This window comes from Mus pahari, chromosome X (assembly GCF_900095145.1).
Source record: "Mus pahari chromosome X, PAHARI_EIJ_v1.1, whole genome shotgun sequence".
Classification (NCBI taxonomy): domain Eukaryota; kingdom Metazoa; phylum Chordata; class Mammalia; order Rodentia; family Muridae; genus Mus; species Mus pahari.
In genome coordinates, this window is record NC_034613.1 from 86,986,795 (window position 1) to 87,000,348 (window position 13,554).

The 13,554-nt window shown below is 35.8% G+C and overlaps 1 protein-coding gene across 2 annotated transcripts in view; it reads right to left on the reverse strand.

Moving 5' to 3' along the window:
• Positions 1-13,554, reverse strand: part of Tex11 (testis expressed 11) — a 205,034-nt gene that overhangs the window by 87,672 nt on the left and 103,808 nt on the right. For both annotated transcript variants that reach the window (XM_021187817.1, XM_021187818.1), the window contains exons 16-17: positions 10,481-10,618; positions 172-274 (exon numbers count right to left, since the gene is read on the reverse strand). In XM_021187817.1, the coding sequence (XP_021043476.1) occupies positions 172-274; positions 10,481-10,618 (241 nt within the window). The remainder of the gene's footprint in view (positions 1-171; positions 275-10,480; positions 10,619-13,554) is intronic.

Below are 13,554 nucleotides of genomic sequence, written 5' to 3' on the forward strand. Positions count from 1 at the left end.
CCTTGGTCTTGCAAACTTTATGTGACCCAGCACAAGGGAAGGCCTGGGCCAAGTAGTGGGAGTGCGTGGGTAGGGGAGCAGGGGTAGGGGCGGGGTATAGGGAACTTTCGGGATAGCATTTGTAATGTAAATAAATAAAGTAATAATAATTTAAAAAAAGAACATTTATACCTCTGAAAACATCACCCTCCAGGATTGCGATCTTGAATAGATAATACTGAGTGAAAACGTGTGTAGGATCCTTTTGCTCAGCTTCTGCTATGGCCTCTTTAGCCTGAAAAGAAAACAAAAACTGTAAAGTTCATTTTGTAAAAGTTCTCACCATACTTTACTAATAGCATTGTTAGACACAATTGTTGATGGGTACTCACAAAGAAAAGAAAGGAACCTAAAAAAAATATTTTAAAAATCTATTGCCTTACACGGTTAGAGAAATATGTTTGCTTCTAGAAGAAGAGTGAATAAGTCATGTTAAAATAACTTTCCTTCTGAAAACAACCATAAATGTTGGATAATATACCTCAAATATTTTTAAACTAAGACAAAATAATAGGACACTTGGGAAAGTAGCAAAAAGTTATGAAATCACATCTAAGAAAAAGTTGAGACCCAGAAAGGTAGAGAATTAAAACTCCTTTGGCTGGTAGGTGTTTGTGAATATGGACAAATATTTACTGACAATTTGACAGGCCTTGGTAAATCAGGAACTAGACATCGAATTCCACAAGATCATATGTTTAGACTAAGTCAGAAGTACACTTAATCCTACATATAACTACTCCAGAAGACCACAGACAAAGTGACTTTGACCCTGGATAAAAGGGAGCACACCACATAGGGAGAAACCATCCCAGGAGGTGTAATAAATTCAGACGTATTTGTTTGTAGCCCTAAATTACACTATCTGGTATAGAGAGGGTTCAAAAGACCTAAAGTCATGAATAATTGCTCTCAAACATATGCAGGAAAAGGGGAAATCCTTTCTGGGAGAAGGAACATTCGTTTTTGATTTCAAAATATTTCATAAATAAATTTTCAAGAATAATGAGCTGTCAACATCTGGTGTGTCTGACGACAGCTACAGTGTACTTGTATACATTAAATAAATAAATAAATAAATAAATAAATAAATAAATAAATAAATAAATAAATAAATCTTTTAAAAATCTACTGTGGCCCATGCTGCAGCAGAGGGCTGTGTTGATGTCCAGGGTCTATACTGCCACTGGAGACCAAGTGTTTATCTGCAGTCCTTGCTGTTGACAGAATTCACATGGAAATTCTTGATCCATGCTCTTGCTGACTGTAAAGGGCAAGGAAGCTACTTTTGCAGTGATACTGATGACTGCAGACTTAAGAGTTGAGAAAAAAGATACCTAAAAGGCCTCTGTGACAAATACTAACCCCACCCCACACTGCCCCCTGCACCCCCAAAGTAACAGCCTAGACAGGAAAGCATCAAAGAGAACTCTTAAAAAGTGTGATAAGGATGCTGAAGTGTAACTCTCTACAATTGAGGGCTTCTAGTAGGAGTGCAGATGACGAAGGATTCAGTTTCTTTTTAAGAAACTGGCTACTGGGAGTTTGACCATGCTTTAGACAGTATATGAACAACACAAATTGGACTTTTGGTCTTTCTTTCTTTCTTCTTCTTCTTCTTTTGTGGGAGAGGTCACAAGAGTCAGACCTGGGTGGACTGGCAGACCTGGGTGGACTGGAAATTTAATGTGACTGGGGTACATGATGGAAAATTCTCAAGTAATCAATAAAAATATGCTGGGAAAAATTCACATCCTGTTGCCTACAAGAAACTTATATTTAAAGATAGGTACTACCTTAAATTGGAATGACATAAAAAGTATTTTAGTCAAATGGTATCCAGAAGAAAGCAGACATTGGCATCCTAATATCTAACGAAATAAACATCAAACTAAATCTAATCAGAAGAAAGAATGAAGGGCACTTCATTCTAATCAAGGGATTAAATCACAATACTGAACATATGTGCACCAAAATTTGGTGCACTCAATTTCACAAAAAGCATACTACTTGAATTAAAAACACAGGTTAACACAAAACCAATAATTGTAGGTAAATTCAACACCCTGTTTTACCCAATAGATAGGTCATCTGGTCAAAAACCAGAGAAACCTCAGAATTAAACAATATCCTACATCAAATGACCCTAACAAATATCTACAGAATATTCCACCCAAATGACAAAAAAAATTCTACACAGAAGCAAATGGAAACTTTTCTAAAATAAACCACATTCTGAGGCATAAAGCAAACATTAACAAACACAGAAGACCTGAAATAATTCCATGTACCTTATTGGACTATTATGCAGTAAAACTAAAAACTAATAGCAAACCAACTCCAGTAAGGATGTTAATTCATGGGGGTTAAAGAAGTCATTATGAAATGGTGAATAGGTCAAAGAAGAAATCAAGAAAGAAATGAAAACATTCTGGGAATTAAATGAAAATGCATTCTGACTAAACCTCTTGGGTACATAAGAGTCAGATTTAAGAGGGAAGTTTATAGCCCTGAGTGTCTACACAAAAAGATCAGAAAAAGAACAAATTGAATGACTTCATGATGCAACTCAGGAATTTGTTCTTTTTGAACAATCCAATCCCAAACTCCACAGATAGCAAGAAATAATAAAAATCGATGCAGAAATTAATGAAATAGAAACAAAGAAAATAATACAAAGAATGAATAACTATAAGAGCTCGCATCTTGGACCAACTAACAAAAGAGAGAGAGAGAGAGAGAGAGAGAGAGAGAGAGAGAGAGAGAGAGAGAGAGAGAGATGACCCAAATTAACAGAATTAGAAATGAACAAAGAAACATTACAACAGATACCAAAGAAATGAAGATTGTTATAAGGGAACACTTTAGGAACCTGTATTCCATTAAATTGGAAATCTAATAGAGATTTTTTTTTGACTCATCCAAACTACCAAAGTTAGACTGAGAAGAACCCAAACATAACCATAACAAAGGCAATTGAGACTATAGTCAAGAATCCCCTCTCTCTACAAATACAAACAAAACTCCTTCAGGGCCAGATAGAGGCCTAGCAGAATTCTACCAGACTTTAAAAGAAAATCTATAACCAACATTTTTTAAACTCTTCAAAAAATATAGAAACAGAAAGATTACTGACTCCAGATATTGTTCTATGAAGCCAATATTTCTCTCATAACCAAATCAGGTAAAGTTGTAACAAAAACAAACCTACAACGCAATACATGTGATAGATAAAGCTACAAAAAGATCCTCAATAAAGAACTACTAAACCAAATCCTAACACACATCAAGAACATCATTCACCATGATCAAGTTGGATTCCTCCTGGAAATGCAAGGCTGGTACAACATAAGGCAAGTCAATTCATAAAATAAATCATAAAATATACTTAAAGACAAAATCATAGGATGATGTCAATAGAAGCAGACAAATCTGGCAAAATCTAACATGGTTTCATGATAAAAGTCTTAGAGAAAGTAGGAGTGAAAGGAACACACCTTAACATGATAAAGCCGATTATGATAAAACCCAAAGACAACTGTATTAGTCAGAACTTTCTAGAAAAACAGAACTTATAGAATGAATATATATGTATTAGGTCATTAGGTCATTTAGTTTTTTTCAATCCTTTGTGCATTCTGGTTTTTAAGTCTTTGTCAGATGAATAGTTGGAAAACAATCTTCCCATTCTGTAGACCTATACTTATTCTATAGATCTATACTTAATTAACTGTTTCCTTTTATATAAGTTTTAAATTTTTACTATGCCTCATTTTTCAAATGTTAACTGATTTCCTGAGTGGCTAGAGGGAAAAAAAACTAAAATTTGAAAAAAAATAAATTTGTATGTCACCGAAAAAGACCACAGATATCCAAAGCAATCATGAGCAAAAAATAATAACACTGGACATAATGACAAAAGCAATATAGTACTTGCACAAAACCAGGCAGACCAATGCAATAAAACAGAAGACCCAAACTGACAAAGAGGCAAAAAAAAAAAAAACCCAAAAAACAAAAAACAAAAACAGAAACATCAACAAATGGAATGGGGCTGGGGCAGCTGGATGTATATATTCAGAAGAATGAGATTAAGGCCAATAATTAGCACTCACAAAACTGAACGAACAGCTTCTGTACAGTTAAGGAAACAATCATATAAACAAAGAAAAAAATCTAGAGAATGGGAGCAAACTTTTGCCTGTGGGATTTCCTACCTGGACCACATCCTCTAAACCACTCTAATTAAGTTCATTAATATGTACATATGTATGTACATATGCACGTACTTATGTATGTATGTGTATGTACATGTATATATACTGGTGGGGAGTTACTAATTAAACTACATAATTATAGGCAAGCAAGATAATTCTTTACAAAATTTGTCATTTAATAACATATTTGAAGTCAATAATATTGTATTGTGCACAAAAATTTAGTTGAGAATGAATTTCCTTTAAAGTTTAATAAAGTAAAAAATAGTGTTATTTGGATTTAGGTCTTGTTTGAGGATTTTAAACTACTGAGTAAATTACATTAATAATTACTTTTGGGACTGCTCATATATTTTTGGTTCCTTTCTTAATTCAGTGTAGTAAATTCTATTTTTTTCTAGGGATGTATTCATGCACAAAGGTGTTCAAATATCAGTATTCTCTTGGTCTTTTTCATTTTCTTTCTTTCATTTTTATTCCTTGTTTGTCTTACTAGATGTCTTCCCATTTTATTAGTTTTTTTTCAAAGAACATGGTTTTATCTTTCTGGGTCCTGTCTACTATCTGTTTGCTTAATATATGGGAAATTTCTGCAGATAAATAGTTTTATTTTAAAATGTTCTTTGGATTTATCTTGCCCTTGTTTTAGTAATTTCTAGTGATAGAATATTTGCATTTGCATTTATAGTTCTTCAAATATATTTGTGAAATATTGAATCCATGTCCCACTAAATGCTACCTAAGCTCTAGCCCACAATATTTTAAGAAAAATGTTATTTGTGTACAGTGTATATAAATAAACATTGTCAGTATACAACCAGTTATCACACAATTATCAAAACTACATAACCATATCAATATCAAGAGATTTACAGTACCAAATCCATGAATGTCTTGCCCAGGCATTCATTTTGATATATAGTGTGATGGATAATTAATATGAAACTATAAGAAGGACAATTTTATTCTATAGTGATATAAAACAAATAATTCACTACTTGAACCTAAGAGTTGAGCTGGGGATTGATTAGAAATATTTTATCTAATGAGTTTTCTAGATACTGCAAATCCAGATTGTCATAGTGGGTGCATGTGGATATATATTTCTCAAATTTATTTAATTATATAATTAAGTGGGCATATTTTAGTATATAAATTATGTATATATAGTATATAAATGGTTATTTTTTAAAGAACTTAGCAATGATTTGAGATCTCTTTAGTTCTCAATTTTGAAAATCTACATAGTCCTCCACAGTATTCTTTGACCATAATAGAATTTGTTAAATTATATTATCAGAATTAAATTTATTAAATTATATTATCAAAGTAAAAGTTATTAAATTATATTATTAGAATCATGCAGTTGAAGGACTCGGATGTTTGAGAAGTCTTCCTATGTGTGAATATTCCCAACAACATTCAGAGGAAGCAGCCATTTTGACTTTATTTAAATACCTTCAAGAAAAGGGAGTTCATTATATCTTTAAAAAACACTATCTAAAATTTGGACAAGTCTAATTTTTAGATAGGGTCTTCTTGTGATTGAAATTTTCTTTCACAGGTTTCACTCACTGATGCACGCGTTGTATAGATGTAACTGGTTTTCTCACTGGTTGCTATACAGATAATGGGAAATACTATATTGTATATGTCCAAAATCTTCATTTTCAAGTTAAAAGTCCATACTTTCTTTTAACCAGTTCTTGAATGCCTTCCTCTTGGCACTTTAGAGCTTGTCAATATCTTTCTTCAAAATTATTCTCCCAATCCAGCATTATGTTTTAGATATGCTCAAACCAGAGCAGAACAGAAAACGTCTTCAGTTTACCCTTTCGGGCGTTACAGAATCATCTCTCAGTTTCTATGGAAGATTGATTCCAGGGCTCCCTGTCTCCTTTCAGATACCAAAATGTGGAGGTACTCATGTTCCTTGCTTGTACATGACCTATAGATATCTTCCTGTTCATTTCAAATGATCTCCATACTATTTAAAATAACTAATATAATGAAATAAGCAGCTGAAAGAGTCAGATGCAGATATTTGCACCCAACCAATGGACAGAAGCAGCTGACCTCTGTTGTTGAATTAGGGAAAAGCTGGAAGAAGCTGAGAAGGGCGATCCTGTAGGAGGACCAGCAGTCTCAATTAATCTGGACCCCTGAGATCTCTCAAACACTGGACCACCAAACAGGCAGCATACACCAGCTGATATGAGGCCCCAACACACATAGAGGACTTCCGGGTCTGTGTTCATTCAGAGATGATGCACCTAACACTCAAGAGACTGGAGGCCCCAGGGAGTTTAGAGATCAGGTGGGGTGAGGGATGGGGTCATCCACGTAGATACAGGGGTGGAGAGGAGGTGTGGGATGTGGCGCAGTCAGAGGGTGGATGGGGGGTCGGGGAATGGAATATGGAATGTAAAGAATAAAATAAAAATTAAATTAAATTTTAAAAAGTTGAAGAATGCAAAAAGAAATGCTATGTAAATGGTTACTTCACCATATTCTATAGAAAATAATAAAAGATGGTCTGTACAAGTTCAGTACAAATGCATTTTTCTGAGTGTTTTTGATCTGCACTTGGTTACATTCATTGATGGGTAATGCATGAATACAAAAAGCAGTCTGTTTCTATTGACTCAATTTAAAATAAGCAAGATTTCTTAGCATTGTTTTTTGTTTCTTTGTTCAGCTCACAATCAACAAAAAGTCCCAAATGTTGCACAGGTGCTTCTGTTAAAACCCCATTTCATCCTTTCTGTTTTATTTCAGCTGACTTTGGAGATTCAGCACAAGATGTTTTGCTGTATCCTGTTTGTCTCCATCTTCTTAGAATGGCTTCATTATTTCACTGTATTAAGGATCCTTTGACTATGACTGCCTTCTAACGTATCAGGTACCCTTCTGAACTTTGAGCTACATGCTGTACATCCAATGAGCAGTTACAAACAGCTCTCATTTATTCTTATTCTAATTTCATATTATATTCCACATTATTTGACAATTTATAAATGTTTTGTTGCTTTATAATCATATTATACATGCAAATCTTATCCCTGAAATAATATTTTAAAGCATATCTATACGGAGGAGTAAGGTATATCTTTAACTTATGCTATAGTACCATTTACAGATTAAGCATTCAACAATTACTTGTTGACCTTAGACCTCAAGTTGGGTGTTTATTACAGTAAAACTTCATCGGTTGAGCCAAAATTAATCTTCATCTCACATTTCATTAAGTGCTTTATTTTATATCCATACAGATGTATCTGGAGGAAAAGCGATACAATCATTTTACAAAACCTTCAAAAATCATTGAGCTACTTAAAGTACAAACAGAAGCCACAGTGCCATCTAGTGAATACCACTAGATTATGTGCACTGCCCACCAGCTCATTTTCAGCCCTGTAATGGAAGGGTATGATTTTTAGAGCTTTATATAGTAGGTATAAACAATATATAACCAGAACATGAAAGATAAAGTCTCATCTTTGTGTCTGTTTTAATTCTTTTGAAATTTTACTTATTTTTATTTCACGTGCACTACTGTTTTGCCTGCATGCATGTCTGTGTGAGGGAGTCAGGTACCCCAGAAGTGGATTTTCAGATGGTTGTGACCTGCCATGTGGGTGGGTGCTGGGAATTGAACCCGGGTCCTCTAGAAGAGCAGTCAGTGCTCTTAACCACTGAGCCATCTCTCTAGCCCTGGCTGCTTTAAGTTTTACAGCCATCTTCTCATCAATAGCATTGCCCTTTCCTGCTCAGGTTTTCTTCTTAGTAGTTATCACTACTTAACAACACATCAAGCAACTACAGTCTGGCAAAATCTGACCCACCCTCTGTTTTTGCCTAGTTCACAGACTAAGAATAGTTTTATTGGTTTTAGATGGTTCAAATAAATCAAAAGACAAACATTTCATGCCACAAGAAAATAGCATGAAATTTAGTATCCCTAAATATAAAGGTTTTCTCAGCGCACACTGTGGGTACTTGTTTACATATTATTTATGTCAGTATCTAAGATCAGAGCTGATTGTTACATTAGGGACCATGTGACTTCCACATTATTAAGTATTTTCTGTGTAGCTCTTTATACAAAAACTGCTGACATCTATCTTCAAATTTTTGACCCCAAATTGTTCCCCTCTAAAGAAATGCAGGGGGGGAAAATGAAGCAGAGACTGAACAAATGGCCAACCAGTGGCAGGCCCAACTTGGGATACATTCCATGGGGCACCAATCTTTGATGTTATTACTGATGCCCGCAGACAGGAGGCTAGCATGTCTGTCCTCAGAGAGGCCCTACCAGCAGCCAACTGAGACAGATTCAGATACAGACAATCATTGGATTGAGGTCAGGGACCCCTATGGAAGAGTAGGAGAAGGACTGAAGGAGCCTTCAGGGGATGGCACCCCCATAGGAAGACCAAGTGTATCAACTAACCAGACCCCTAGGAGCTCCCAGGGACTAAGCCATCAAACAAAGAGTATATGCACTGGCTGGTCCGTGGCCCCTAGCACTTATGTGGCAGTGCTTGTCTGGCCTCAGTGGGAGAAGATGTACCTAATCCTGTAGAGACTTGATGCCCCAAGGAAGGAGAACAGAGCAGGCCATGAGTTGGAGGGTGGGGGAGGGGGTTAAGAGGATGGGGAGCACTCCCTCAGAGGCAAAGGGGAGTGAGGATGGGAAGAAGAACTCTTGGAGGGTGGACCAGGAAGGGTCAACATTTGGAATGTAAATAAAACGATTTAAAAGTAAAATAAAATAGCAAGCAGACATGTTTTTAAAAAAACCTGGTTAGACAATGGCAAGATGGGGATGGCAAAGAACTGATGGCTTTCCCTCCAGCCTCTACCTTTTTATATGTCCTACCTCATAGGAATGCATTCTTTACATATGCAAAGTATCCAAACAGTGGCTGCTAGGAAGTCAGAAAGGATGAAATGAGAAATATGGTAAGTAACAAACACAGTTACCTTGAACATTTCAAAATAAGCTTTGGCTTCCCTACCTATATGGCATTAAATGACACAGTTGGACATAGAGTGTATGCTATTAAGACATACTGGTTTCCTGATTGCCTGTTTTCTCCTTTGTGCTTACAACATTTGAACTCCAATGACAGGTTCAGTTCTGCACTGACTCCAGAACTGAGCCTGTCATTAGTAAGATATGTAAGCGCTGCTTCAGGGTGGGCATGTGCTTCAGTGGCAGGCCATTTTCCTAGTGTGTGTATAGCCCTGAGCTCAAACTCCAGCACCACACAAAAATTTCAGTTTCTTGTAGAGCAAGACTGAACCTAGTCAACTTGAGTATTGCCCTTCTGGTCGTTGTCTTTTCAGATGACTCTAAGGCCTTGAGCATCAGGTTGGGAGTGCTGAGGCACCTGGCCTCATATACTGAGCAGCTGCCAGAATGCCAGCTTCCACTATGAAGACAGCTATCGGTGAGTGTACTCATTCTATTGGTTCTGTTTTTCTAGAGAACCCTGATAATACATAGACCTTCAAAGAAAACCTACAAAAATCACTACCCGTATTCATATAATCTCCCCTAAAGCTATCAGTAAAACTTGAAAGGCAACAAAAACCTTCATGTTCAATGGAGTGCATACTTGTCCTTCTCATTTTTTTGTTCATCTAAGAACCAATACCCCACATTATGTGCACACTGTATGATGTTCAAAGAAAAAAAGATATCTCATATGCTATTAGAAATATGAATGGCCCCATCATTCATAAAATCTTTTTATCTTTTAGCTTCTGTATTTTTCCTAATGAAGATTCATACACTGAACTTTTCTTGAGTGGTTATAAAGGATAATACCCTTTTGAGTAGCTACTTCATGCAAGTCAGTATCTGCCATCAATGGATACCTAACAAAAATGTACACCATACAAGGTTAGTCTATTTTAAAGGACTATATAGCAGAGTTGGCAGCAAAAAGCCTTTCAGAATACGGTAGAAGATAAATGGTAAGGATAATAAGTAAAGGAAATCAATAGTTTCCCAAATACTCTCTCCTTTGGGAAGCTCTGCTTTGTTTGCAGGACACACATCAAGAAGATGTCAATTTGACCTTGTTCAAATCCTGAGGCACTCACTCTCAGCCACCCTAAGTAAGTAGCTTTGAGATCAGAGTGATGCATTTACCTAAGTGCCACAGCACAGAACATTGTCTGCCTCTGAAAATAGAATAAGTAAATGAAAGTACCTTATCAAGTTGTTTCAAAGATAAGTAACAGGAAACCATGTTCCTCTTCAGCTTGACCAAATCCAGATCTCCTTGATCATACTCACACAACTTCAGAGAATAACTGTACCAGTGTAGGGCATCAGCATACTTTTGGACCTAAAGTTTAAAAAAAAAAAAACACAATCAGATTTTTCCAAAATTCGCTTTAAACTTTCCCAACTACTCTCTAGGGGCAAACAATTTGTTACAGATTCTACTTTTTAGACAACAAAAACAATACCTACTTACTTGAATCCTAAGTGTTTAAGTCTCTTTTTTTTTGTTTCCTACACATTCAGAAGTTGAGAAGCTAGAGTCGAACTTCAGTGACAGAGTAGATGCCTAGCATACACAGGGTCCTGGGTTCAGTCCTCAGTACAGAAAGTATAAAAGTTACTTATTTCACTTAAAGGATAGAGAATCTGAAAAGTGGTACACAACCTCTAGAAAAGCCATTTTAAAAGCTATCTAAAGAACAATGATAAAAATCTTAAAGGCAGCATACATAAATCACGATGCTAATGAAGATACCTTCATTTTTCTGTATAACATTTTAACTTTATCCTTTTAGATATGTAAATTGTAGTTATGACAGTTTATATACAATTTCATATTTTATTCTTTCCATTAAATCTTATGTACATATTTATCTACATCATTATAGTTTTCAATGACTACTTTTAAAGGAAAATTTTAGTCAAATTTTCTAGGTTTCATAATTTGGTGAATTTCCAGAGTTTTCACCATTAAAATTAATGTAATTGTATTCTTGTAAAAAAATGTGTCACTGTCAATTTTTAAATTATAAGAAACTATTAGTAGCAATCTAATAGAAATAGCCTGGTTTATTATTTAAGTCTAAAACAGATTATTTATAAATTCTACATAAGGTAAATGAGTCTCCTGTACTCTGTTGAGGCTTCCTGTCTTTTAAGTAATGACTGTGGTCATTACAACTTCAAAGGAATGAAATGTCCTTTTAAAATAGATACAGCTATACTAGGAAGGTAAAACTTTGGCTCTGACTATTTGAACATAAGATTATATTCTTCAGAATTGAATGTAAGATGGGGGAGGAGAAACAGAAGCAAAAGGAGAAAGGAGGTGATTCACAAGAAGCTTTTTACATTCTCTGGCCAAAAAAAGAAAAGAGTGATGCTTTGAACTACAAGCCATGTATATGTCTCTATATGCTTCTCCTTTTTTGTCTTAAATATAATTTCTTGTTTCCTACTTTTTTCTTTTATCTTCAAATCCTTTCCCTTCATCTTTAACCAATCTACAAAATCTATCCCAACATATTTTGCAACATTTTACTTGAACCCTGGGACCTCATGCTTGCCAAGAAATATGGATGTTTGCTCTGGCCTCTTCCATTCAACTTAAATAGTTTCAAGATTAGTCCTTGTTGCTGCGCATATCAATAATTCCTTTTACTGTTAAGTAATATTTCATTATATGGACATACCACAGATTGCGTATACACTCACTTATTGATGGACACTTGGGTCCATTTTTAAATATTACAAATAGTGCCAGAGTGCTTTTCTGCCAACTTAACACAGGTTAGAGTAATTCTGGAAGAGAGAACTTGGAGAAAATGCTTTCATTTGATTGGCCTGTGGGGCAAACATGTAATGCATTTTCCTGATGGTGGTGCCAACCCTGGATGGATGGTCATGGATGGTATAAGGTTGAACAAACCATGAGGGATAAGCCATTAAGCAGTACTCCTCCATAGCCTTGGCATCAATTCATACCTCCAGGTTCCTGCCTTCAATTCCTGCCACGACTTCCCTGGATGATGGGCTGTAAGCTACAGTATGAAAAGTTAAATAAATCCTCCCCTCAAGTTGGTCATGACATCTCAGCACAGCAATAGGAACTCTAACTAAGATACAAAGATGTGTACCTTCTGTGTTACACATGGATCTTTACTTTTCTCTTGAGTATATACATGGAGTTAGAATGAATTGTATGAAAGGGTGAACATTTAACAAAATTTCCAAACTACTTCCTAAACTGTTTGTATTATTTCATAGCCCAACCATAAAGGTTTCGGTTCCTTAATATTCCTAATATTTGGTATATTTATTTTTTAAAAATTTTGATAATTCTAAGCAATATCTCTTTAGGGTTTTAATTTGTGCTTCTGTGACAACTCAAAAATCATCTTTTTCATCAGCTATTGTATTGGAAAACATTTTTGTGTAATTTATGTTTATATCATTTAGTGTCCATTTTCAATGGTTTTGACAATTGCTCCAGCAACATTAGTTTTAAAGATCTCTCTTCCAGGCCCTTGGTATTGAGAAGATCATATGCCCCAGTACAGGGGACTGCCAGGGCCAGGAAGCAGGAGAGGGTGGGTTGGGGAGCAGGGCAGGGGGGAGGTATAGGGGGCTTTGGGGATAGCATTTGAAATGTAAATGAAGAAAATATCTAATAAAAATGCCTTTAAAAAGACCTCTCTTCCATAGAATTACTTCTATATGTGGTAAAAACAAAACAGTTAAACTTTTTGTGTAGAATTAATTTGGAGTTCTTTGGTATAGCAAACTTTATAAGCCCCAGTACAAGGGAATACCAGGACCAAGAAGTGGGAATGGGTGGGTAGGGGAGCAGGGCAGGGGGAGGGTATAGGGGGCTTTGGGGATAGCATTTGAAATGTAGATGAAGAAAATATCTAATAAAAAATTATTTCTACTGATCTATGTCTTTGCCTTTGACTTTAGCACAGTCTATAGAGAAATGTTGTGGCTATATGACAAGCCTTGAAGTTGGTTTTGATGAGTTTTAGATTAATATTACTTCTCTAAAGAAGTTTTCTCAGCCCTTTGCTTGTAGCCTACTTGAACCTTTAAGGCAGGGGGTGGGGGGATGAGATGGGGGTTTCTGGAGGGGAGACCTGGAAAGGAGATAACACTTGAAATGTAAATAAAGAAAATATCCAGGAGCTGGAGAGATGGCTCAGTGGTTAAGAGCACTGACTGCTCTTCCAGAGGTCCTGAGTTCAATTCCCAGCAACCACATGGTGGCTCACAACCATCTGT